The sequence below is a fragment of the Camelus dromedarius genome, chromosome 19, assembly GCF_036321535.1.
Source record: "Camelus dromedarius isolate mCamDro1 chromosome 19, mCamDro1.pat, whole genome shotgun sequence".
NCBI classification, from domain to species: Eukaryota; Metazoa; Chordata; class Mammalia; order Artiodactyla; family Camelidae; genus Camelus; species Camelus dromedarius.
Window position 1 is genome coordinate 25574714 of NC_087454.1, and position 10929 is coordinate 25585642.

Sequence of the window (10929 nt, forward strand, 5' to 3'; positions counted from 1 at the left end):
TGCTGTCATCTCAGGGCGTAATGGGTTGGAGAGGCCACTTCCAAACTCACTCTCGAGGTTGTTGACGGGAAGCTCAGGTCCAGGCTGGCTGTCGGCCAGGGGCCTCCATTCCTCGTCACTGGGGTCTCTCTGTGGGTGCTCTGAGTGCCCTCATGTCACAGCTGGTGTCCCCCCAGAGCAAGTGATCAGATTGAGAGAGCACCGAAGACAAGCCTTTTATAACCTAATCTCCGAAGTGACACGCCATCACTTCCGCTGTGCCTTAGTGGTCACACAGACCAATCTGGATAGAACGCGGACCGCACCAGGGTGTGAATACCACGGGTGGGGATGGTGGGAGGCCGTCCTGGAGGCTGCCGACCACACCACCAAGCCTCAGCCAAGCGGGAAGTGTTACTGTAGCCATTGTTACTGTGCAGTTAGCTGGGCAGTCAGTGTCAGGACAGGGCCCTTGTCCCTGTTCCAGGCTTCCGCCCAGCTGCGTGCAAGTGTGGGGGTTAGGGAAAGGTGCCTGAAGGGGCTTCTAGGACCTGAAGGCGTTGACTGAGAGGGGCATGTGGATCTCGGCCAGGTGGGTGGCATCAGACAGCCAGCCTCATCCGGCGTGGGGGCCAGCCCTGGCAGAGTGCCCGGCCCACAGGAGAGGGGGCTGTGAGGGCTGTCCCGTAGCCCCAGTGCGGTGGGCAGCCCTCTCTGAGGATGAGGCTGGGGACTGGGATGGGTGTTCCTGCCTCATTCTCCCAAGCACCTAGACCAGTCTAGCTCTTTACCTCTTAGAAAGGGTGGTTTGAGCCAGGGAAGGAGAGGGGCTGGAGGCGGGAGAGTCCCCAGGTAAGGAAGCCTCCAGGTGTGCGTGCAGTGTCTCTGGTCTGCCAGCCCCTCCCCTCTCTCCATTTCCCTCTCTCCTCTCAGGTGTCCCCCTGCTGTTTGTTATCCCCTGGGGCATTGTCAAGTACCTCTACGAGGATGAGGGGTGAGTGTCCTGCTTTAAGGGGCTGAGGGGATGTGCTGAGGGCCCCATCCTCAAACCCCATGCCGATTCCTGGGCCCCCAGGCTGTGCGGCTACCACCTGTTGAGAGAATAAACTGAGGGACTGGGAGCTTAATTTACAAATTTAGTTCTCTAATCCTCCTCCCTTGCTGGATGGTATGATGACAAGGGTGCTGGGTCTGTGGGGTACGTGGTGAGCTCCTGTGGGTTTTTCTATAGTAACTGTGAGTGAAATGCTTGTTACTTTGTGTATGATGCTGAGCACACACAACCAGTGACTGTGACTGTAGGTTCATGGAGGGGCTGTGTGCATCACTCTGAGTGTGTTTGTATATTTAGGACTGTGTGTGTGAGACTCCTGGGACTGGTTGTTGGGTAGCTCCTGGTGGCAGTGTTTGTGTGGCTCGGTGTGTATCACTCTGTGTGCCCATATGTACCTGTGTGTCCCTGTGCCTATACTGGGAACTGGGGGCTCTGAGGGGCCAACCAGGCACCTGTGTATGTCTCTTGTCCCGCTCCAGCTGCTGGACCAGGAACTCAAACATGAACTACTGGCTCATCATCCGGCTGCCCATTCTCTTCGCCATCGGGGTGAGTGACACGGTGGGGGTGGGACTTACGGTGGGCCCCGAATGGCGCTGGGGGAAGGGCAGGGGGAAAGTGGGTATCTTGAGAGGGCCCCCAGCCACCCTCCCGCATCTGCCCCACAGGTGAACTTCCTCATCTTTGTCCGGGTCATCTGCATTGTGGTGTCTAAACTGAAGGCCAATCTCATGTGCAAGACGGACACCAAGTGCAGGTGATGTAACTGAGCTGCCTTTGCTGGGCACCCCCAGTTCCTCTCTCTAGCAGAGGCAGATCCTGGGGTGCTGGTCTTGGACCCCAAGCCCTCCCCTCAGCCCCAGACCTGAGCAACTCCTGGGATTCTGGGGCCTCCATGTCTACCTCCTCCTCTCTGGGCAGCCTGTGCTGGGGTACTTGCTGGGGGAGGGGGTCTGTGACCCAGATGCCAGGCCTTGGCAGGGGTTGGGAGCACAGAAAGGAGAAAAGTCCGTGGGAGGGGTCCAGAATGACATCTCTACCCCACCCCCAGGCTTGCCAAGTCCACGCTGACGCTTATCCCCCTGCTGGGGACCCATGAGGTCATCTTTGCCTTTGTGATGGATGAGCACGCCCGGGGGACGCTGCGCTTCGTCAAGCTGTTCACAGAGCTCTCCTTCACCTCCTTCCAGGTAACCTTGCTGCTGGGGCCTCTCTCCCTTGTCCCTCTGGGACAAAGAAGTCCCAGAGTTGGGGTTGGGGAGAGACCAGCCTGTACCAGGCAGATGGGCAGCCTGCGGCCTGGGGGGAAGTTATGTGGTGGGAGAACAGCCAGAGCTAGAGTCCCAGGTGTCCCGACACCCAAGCCAGTCTTCTCTGTAAACATCTTGGACAAGAAGCCTTCCTGCACGTCACCATGGGCACCCAGCCTGGCATTGCAACTGCCGTCCACTGGGCTGCTACCGGGTGATGGGTACCCTGCCAGATGCTTTACACCCATTGTGTAGTTAATCCTCTTAGAATCCCAGGAGGTGTGCAAGGTTACCCCATTATACAGAGGGGGAAACTGAGGCTCTGAGATGGAAAAATGAGACTGGCCAGGTCACATTGTTTCCAAAGCCAAGACTGAATCCACTAGTGTTAGATGATGCTGAGCAGGGCGAGTGTCAGTGGAGGTGTGAAAATGTGAGAAACTGGCCCCAGCTCCTGGAGAGGCTTATGGAATGGCCACGACCATGTGCACACGTGCACACACACACACATCCCAGTTCTGGAGCACCGGGCTGCTGAGTGAACCAGTAGGGCTGGGCAGGGAAAATTCCCTGTGATCAGAGGTGGTGTCCTTTCTCGGGTCAGGAGAGGGTGGTTGAAGAGCTTCTGCAGTTTCTGAGCGAGGTGCCTTCTTGTTCCTCTAGAAAGGAAAGGGGAAAAAACCCACCACCCGCATTTCTGGGTCTGCCTGGGCTGCTCAGTCTAAGGAAGGGGATGTTGGCGTTACAGCCTGTAGGGGCTTCAGACTAGGGCCTGCCTGCAGGGCGCCTGCCTCCCGCTTCCTCCTGCTGACGTGTCTCTTGTTTCCAGGGGCTGATGGTGGCCATCCTGTACTGCTTCGTCAACAATGAGGTAAGGCCTGAGGAGGGATGTGGGGGCCCTGGTGGGCCACTACCATTGGCCATTCTGGAATTGTGCAATGAGGATTCCCAGCAGTCTTTTCAGCTGAAACCCCAACCCACCCACTGACACACTTGAGTTGAGAAGGCATCTTATCCATGTATTGTTTCCTGTGTGTGGGTCTCTCCATCTCTCTCTCTCTCTCTCACACACACACACACGTGTGCAGGCATGCCCTAACCATATATGAGCTTGGGGGCCATCCTGGCAGGTAGGCTCCAGGCCATCTCAGCTTCACTCAGTGCAGAGAAAGTTCTTTTAAGGGATGGCATGTGGCCGTGCCAGGCATCTTGCTGGGCTTAGCTAGATGGATGACAGCTCTGCAGGAGAAGAGGGGTGTTTGCACAGGGATGGATGGGGCATTGGCAGTGAGCCGACTACCTACAGCAGCTGGCAGTCTTGGGAGTGAGAGCCCAGGCCCCAGACACTCTGGCATGGAGAGGCCTGGGGGCAGGGGTTGGGGGCATCAGATAAGCTCTGGGAAGCAAGTGTGTGGTAACACCTCCTGGAAGAGCACTCCCAACACCCTAGGCTGGCTGTGTAGGTTCTAGCAGCCCATCTAGGGGACCAGAATCGCATGCCAGCTCACACAGCACTGCCACAAGCCCTCAAGTGACTGGGGCTCTGCAGTGTTACTTGGATTTGCATCTTTCTGCCCCAGCAAACTGGTCCCCAAGCATCAGCCCTCTTGAGAGGGCTTTTCCTGCTGGGGAGGGCTGAGCCCATCACAGCCGGGATTCTGGATGGCTGAACTCACTAGGGCCATACCCACTGTGGGTTGGGACCAGTTCCTGGATGGGATTAGTTCAAATCCAGGCTGAGAAGCCTTGGTCTGCAGTCCCCTCCTCACCGCTGCTACTAGTTCAGCTTCATTCTCCCCTTCCCCTCTTCTTCCCACATGAGGCACTGGGGTCTGGGCCAAAGCCCTTGGGGACTTTAGAAGGGTCTTGTGTGGACACTATGAGGGGTGTGCTGTCCCTCTTCTCAGTGGTCCAAGCTGAAATTGGGAGTTCTCCAAAGTCAAGACTCTCTTCTTTTCTTCTCTCACCCATCTTCCATCTCCCCGCATCTCTCTGTCACTCCTTCTCTTCCATTAAATAAGAAAGTGATGGACTGTGGAAGGTACTCAGCTGCGTCACAGAGTTTAGAGATGGAAGAGACCAATTAGATCATCAAGCCAGAGTCTCTCCCGAGAAGAGGCAGAAAATAGGAGACAACAATAAACAATTTTATTGGGATATTAATTTAGGTGCCTAAAGGCCTTGCCTTGTATCTCTTAATATAATGCAGTGGATTTTTTCCCTTCCCTACTAATGTAATAATGGGGCCATTCTGTGGGCAGTTGCTTTGCATGATGACTTTTGCTCCCCTCCTTTTCCCATGGAAGGTCCAGATGGAGTTTCGTAAGAGCTGGGAGCGTTGGCGGCTTGAGCACCTGCACACCCAGAGGGACAGCAGCATGAAGCCCTTCAAGTGTCCCACCAGCAGCCTGAGCTGCGGGGGCACTGTGGGGAGCAGTGTGTATGCAGCCTCCTGCCAGGCCTCCTGCAGCTGACTCGACGTGATCTCCCTGGTGGCCATCCCAGGTGGGAGAGACTGTCCCCGGGGACCGGGGTGGGGTGAGGGAGTGACACAGGTGCGCATGTGCGCGCGCGCGCGCGCGCACACACACACACACACACACACACACACACACACACACACACACACACACACACTTCCACGCTTTCCCTTCCCAAACCCATCAGACAGGCAAATGGGCAGTGCCTCCTGGGACCCGTGGACACATTTTCTCCGAGGAGAAGCAGCCTGTTAATTTGATCACTGCGGCGGGAGGAGAGGAAAAAACAATTGCTGCTAAAACAAGGAGGATTTCTTCTTGTTAAGCCACAAGGCCCCTGGGGTTCCCCCAGACAGCAGCAGATCAGCCCCAGACTCAAACTCAAGGTCAATGGCTTATTAGTGGGATTGGGGCTTGCAAGAGGACGTGGTTCTGAAAGAGGCGGATATAACCTCAGCTGAACACAGAGCTTGGGTAACGCGAGCCACCTCCAGTCGGGGTCACCACCCCCATCTGCTGCCTCATTAAGGGACACTGGACACATGTCAGTGTTGCTTGTTTCCCTCATCTACCACGCGCCCCCCCCCCCAATATCACCACCTAGTTTCTCTTTAGGATGCTTTGTTTGGGCCACTCCTGGCAGCAATTTCTAGAAATGGCTGTGGGTGGTGTTGAGGATGAACACTGAGAAGGTACCCAAAGGTTTCCTTTTCTGGTCCCCTCTTCTCCCCTGGGTGTTTGAGTTGCTTTATTGCTGGCCCACTGCCAAGGGGTCCAGCCCTTGGTATGCGCTCTGAATTCTATTCTAGAGATGCACAAGAATGTGCTGGGGTTCATCTGGGGGACTTGAGGAAGGTCCACACTGGAGTTGTAGATTACCTGCTACTGTTGGGAACCCAGAGGGCCGAGAGAGGCTGCCTCCACCTCTCCATAGAAATACTTTCTATTTGTGACCAGATTATGTACCCTGCATGGGTTTGGGTGTGCCCTCTAACTTTAGGTCATGTGACTGAGAAGAACCTCTCCTGGGGAAACCACTGGTCCCTACTGTTACCATGGAGACAGGCTTCCCCTGCCCTTCGTTTCTTCCCTTCAAATTCCCCCACTTGGGAGCTTGTATATACTTTATTCACTTTTTTCTATTGCTGTGAATAGTCTATACTGCCAATGTGCAGTTCTGATTTCTCCCACCTGATGGAAACAAGATCACTGTGGTGGTTGTGATGTGGTTTGGGGGAGTGGGGTAGTTATTAATGTGATCCATCCATGCTTAGAGGTATTTAATGTTTGCCCTGCCTCCAGTCTCATCCCATAAATAATGAGTGGCAGAGAGGCTAGAACTGGGAAAACCTATCAATCCTGCCCCATGCTTGGTGAAAAGGCATGTACCACCAATGCAGAGACCTAGACAAAAGGGAAACAGCCATTCCACAGAGGCTGGCAGTTGAGTTCACGGATGTGAAAGAAGTTTCCAGAGCAGAAGAGAACTCTTGGGAGTCTAGGCCTCCTGGGAGGGCAGAGGGAGTGTTCGGATGAATTCGTTTATGAATTGATCTTTCCCTCCTCCTTTATGAGTGATGGGGTACCCTCCCCCAAAGTCTTGTACCAGACATATTCCTCCTCTGCCCCTCAGAGAGGATTGTGATGTGCGGGGAAAATAATAATGGGACATAAAACACATCAAGCAGAAAATTTCTTAGACTTCAGTGTCAGTGAAGTGTTGTGTCTATGTTAATAGGGAAGTTGAACCTCAAGCTAAAGAAAGAAATTGTGCAGACTGCCTCCTTGCCTGAGAAAGTGTAGGGAGGTTGGGGGGGGGGGACATTCCTGCCTCCCCAGAATAAGGGCAAACTTCCCAATAGGCATCATGCATGTGGTTTCTTTTTTGGAGTGGGTTGGGGGCAAGTGCTGGTAGACTGATTGGTGGGATAAAGCTCTGGTGCGAGTGTTTCCATTTTGGATAAACCAAGATTTTTGAGATTCATTAATACACTAGCAACAAAGGAAGAGTCAGATTGATATTATCTTCAAGAAATAAATTGTTGAGGGGAAGAACTGTGGGGAGAAAGTGTTTAGTTAGGCACTTGGGAAGCTCAGACAGTTTGGTTTACACTTTAAGCAGAGTTCTTTTCCCAACTAGCACTCCTGATTCCTGATTTCAGAATGCTCATCACACCCCCATACCCCAAGCCTTTTAATACTGAGGAACTTTTTCCTTCTCAGATACATACCAGATGCTGAATTGAAGAAATATTTTCTTTGCTCCACGACCCACACTATTAATATTCATTTGAGTGGCAGTGCACTCCGTCCAAAGCTATTCCCAAACTCTCCTAAGCTAAATATAGTTCTAACAGATCTGGGAACTATCGAATGCAATGTACTCCGAAATTCCACCAGCTGTTTACATGCCTGATGCCCTAAGTCTGGAGCTTGCTGAGAACACTCTTGCCTGCCTCTGTCCTGGAGGTACTATCGCTCACCAGCAGGGTTAGGTGCTGTGTGTGTGAGTTGTACAGCCAGGTCTGATGACTGTCATGAACAGAAGCTGAGTTCAGCACTCTGGCCAGCTCCCCCCGAACTTGTGAGGGGCTTAAATCATGACAACTCATCTTTTCACTTGAATCTTTGGAGTAGCTAAATCACAGAACTGAAACAAACCTCTTACATTGCAAAGCTGCCTTCCCTTTAAAACAACTTTCCAGATTGCAGGCATGATTTGCTTATTGCCTCAATGCAATTTATGCGGTGGAGTTCTCAGAGACTCAGAGCAGGGAAAGACCTTGGAGATCTCTCTGCCCTGATCTAGAGACTTGAGGAGGGAAGCTTGCAGAGGTGATTTGCCCAAGGTCACAGTGCTAGATGATGGCTGAAATGGGCTAGGACCCTGGCCAACTCCCACCTCCCAGTCCAGTGAAGCCTCTGGAAAGGACAGATGAAAAACATAAATGGCCATTCAGGATATGCTAAGTGAAAGTTGGCAGTGTTATCTGGAGTTTCTGTTAAAGAGAAACACAGCAGCAAAAATAGACACATCGGATGGTACAGGTGCCACCTCCTCAATGATTTATACTGGCGAGATGAAGAGGGGGGCATGCTCTACTACCTACTGTAGTACCACATTCATCCTTGTCTTTAAGAAATGGAATGTATCAGAGCACGTGAATACACAGAAACAGCAAGCGAGCCATTTCGGACAGCAGGTCCAGTCTCTTTTAGTGGGTTGGCTTAACGTTTCTCTGATGCAGCTGTGCTTGTTTAAGAAGTTGTACTGATAGCCACACAGAGTGGAGTAAAAGAACCTAGAAAACCTGACCCTCCGTTTTGCCTCTCTAGCACGCTCTGAAGTTGGAGAAGACTAGCAAACTGGGCAACTTCAGCCTAGCAAAGATGGCACAGCCACCACTGAGGGCAGACAGAGTCAGTTCACATCCACGTCCCAAAAGGCTTGGTCACCTCATCGGTGTGGGCCATGTTTCAGCAGCTCCTGTCCCCATTCCCTCCTCCATCTCTTTCTTCTCTAGAAGCAGAGAACACTCTGTGTGTGTGTGTGGTGTGTTTGTCCTATGCGTAGCAGCATAAAGTTAGGAGATGATGAATCTGAAAGCATCCCACCCACTGTGAAGGTCAGGGGACCGCACAGCCCAGGGTGAGGATGGGTGGGAGCCTGAGCGATAGATGCTTCCTCTCCATGCGCAGACAGGGCTCCCATTATAGCTAATGCCTGCGACGTGCTCAGGGAAGGCAAAATATACTCCAAAGGTTTATTTTCCCTCCACTGAATTGATTCTAATCTACCATGCTGACCCTGCTTTTGGCTCCTACGAGGAGCCAAACGCTATAAAAACTCGCAAATAAAATATGTCAGCTTACTCTGCTAAGACAGCTATGTGAATGTCATGATAAATATTCAACAGAAACCAAATTAGTATCAACCTTTTTTTTTTTCCTTTCCATGGCTGAAATGAGTCTTCTTGAGGGGGGAAAATGGCACAATGTGGGACACTTCTGCAGGCAACACCACCATGCCCTACAGTGTTACCTGCCAGCTCAAACCAGCTCTCTGGCCCCACGCCCAGGGCCAAATCTGGAAGCGTTGTTAAGCAGTATAATTTCAAACACTTAATGCCACACTGTGTCCACGGTATCTGTAATTACTCCTGCTCTGTTGGTGGACACAGATAAGCAAACCTGTTTTCCAATGAACTCCCCGAAGTCCCTTGGACTTCACCTACATCTGAATGTATCAGAGCAGAGTTTTCTCTTCCCCTTCTGCCACTTGAGCCAGTTTTTCAGGACCCCATCTGGCAGCGGGCCTTTTCCCCTTGATGCATCCAGCCTCCTCCCTAGTCCCACGTGTACCCACCCCCCATCCCTGCAGGGAGCATCCTGCACTTCTCCCCCTGCCGCCTCAGTAAGAGGTGACCCTTCTAGTTGTGCTGGGAGTGCCGTTCTCTCAGCCGTGACCAATTTAGGGGTGCAGCTGGCAGTGATGTACCAAGTACCACACTCTGGCACGGGAGGAGTGCTGCAGCCAGCAGCTTGGATCCTAACTTACACTGGGGTTATGCAACCTTTCTAACCAGGCCTGTCAAAACCATCAGTAATTAGTCAACCCGGACAATCTAGCATGACTAATTATCTCTATGTCAAGCAACCTGGGAGAAGAAAAACGTATATAAATGAGAATGTTTGGAAGTGGTGGAAAAAGAGCTCCCAGCAAAGTTTGGAACATATAACAAGTTAGGTTCTAGGCTTCTCTGCAGGGGAGCCAGTGGGGTCAGGAAGGGGCAAAGTTCAAAGCAGACAGGGCCGGATCTTGCCAAAAGTTCATGCTTTACTTCCAAATCTACAGTTCTTCTAAGCTCCTCCTCCTCCCACTAAAAATAATCACACCCTCAACACAGATAAACCTCAATATTAGCTTTGGAGGGGGTTTGATGCAGAGCTTAGAAGCACCAAGAGAGAGGTGAGCTGAGCTTCTTTGAGGGGCAAAGCTGAATTTCTCTCTTCAGTGCACTCGGGGGATGTTTGTGCTTCATGAATGTTTAAACAAGATAATTTTCATGTGATTTCTTAATGTATAAATTCATGTAAAATATGACCTACGTCAACAGGTAGCCAACGTGCATGGTGTATATAATTCCTTGTACAGATGTGAATGGATTAAGGCTCCTTCCTAATTTGCCTTGTAAGTTAAATAAAGCCTGTCCTTACTGTGTCTCTCATTCTTCCTTGACGGGGAGGAGTTTTTCTGCAATGTCGACCTAGGTGACCCATGGTACAGTGGGAAAACACAAAAGATGCTGTTTCCAGCCCACAAGAAGAAAAATCTTTGCTCATTACTCATCTCGTGATTTTCATCTTCAAAGTACTAACCAAGTACTAATATATCCATCGCAGCCTTTATGCAGGGACTGCGATGTCATTTAATTAGAGAAGTTGGGTGGTCGAGTGGCTTACACAATGACTGGCAGCCAAATGGATGTGTATTCTAATTCCACTCATTCATTTCATCTCCTGTCTAAATGAACTCAGTCCATTAAATCCATTTCTAAAAAAAAAATGCCATAAAAGCATGAGTCTTGTTTGCAAAGCAGCTGCAAAATTTGAATGGAGCTGCTGTTAAGAGATTCATCTTTGGAAAAATGAACTTTTGTCTAATTTTAATAATCGCTTGCTCTCCAGATTTGCAACTCACTCTTACAGAAGAGCAGAGGAATGGTAGATTGTCCCTAATCCCTCCACCATTTCAGTAACCCTTGTTTGAAGATCAGTGTACTTATCTGAAGGTCTCCTTAAACCTCTTATTTTAGACAAGCTGTGGGAATTGTCCCTTTCAGACATAATGTTCATAATTCTTACTCAGAGAGCAAACTACAAATACAGCCAGTTCCTGAGACCTGCAGACAGACCGTCTGCACTTCGGTTTGTCTGCCCCAATCCTGCCTGCAACTTCATTCACGCCCCTGTTGATAGTCTCACTTTTCTGGGTCTTCACTTTGCCACTTGGTCAGAGCAAGATGGAACCAGGAGGTTTTCCTCCCATCTCAACCCCCAGGAAAACATCTGCCCAAACCCATCATGACCGCCCCATTGGTAGGAGGTATGAGTCAGACAGATTCAGCCTCAGGGAAAAGGGTGCACTGTGGCTTCACAGGGCTTA

At 51.1% G+C, this 10929-nt stretch overlaps 1 protein-coding gene across 1 annotated transcript in view; it reads left to right on the plus strand.

The window, feature by feature from the left end:
• GLP1R (glucagon like peptide 1 receptor) overlaps positions 1–9991 on the plus strand; it is a 31870-nt gene extending 21879 nt beyond the window's left edge. Inside the window, exons 8-13 of the mRNA XM_064476458.1 lie at positions 913–973; positions 1513–1582; positions 1702–1790; positions 2085–2223; positions 3113–3154; positions 4590–9991. Coding sequence (XP_064332528.1) covers positions 913–973; positions 1513–1582; positions 1702–1790; positions 2085–2223; positions 3113–3154; positions 4590–4757 — 569 coding nt within the window. The 3' untranslated portion in view covers positions 4758–9991. The remainder of the gene's footprint in view (positions 1–912; positions 974–1512; positions 1583–1701; positions 1791–2084; positions 2224–3112; positions 3155–4589) is intronic.
• Positions 9992–10929: the final 938 nt, after the last annotated feature.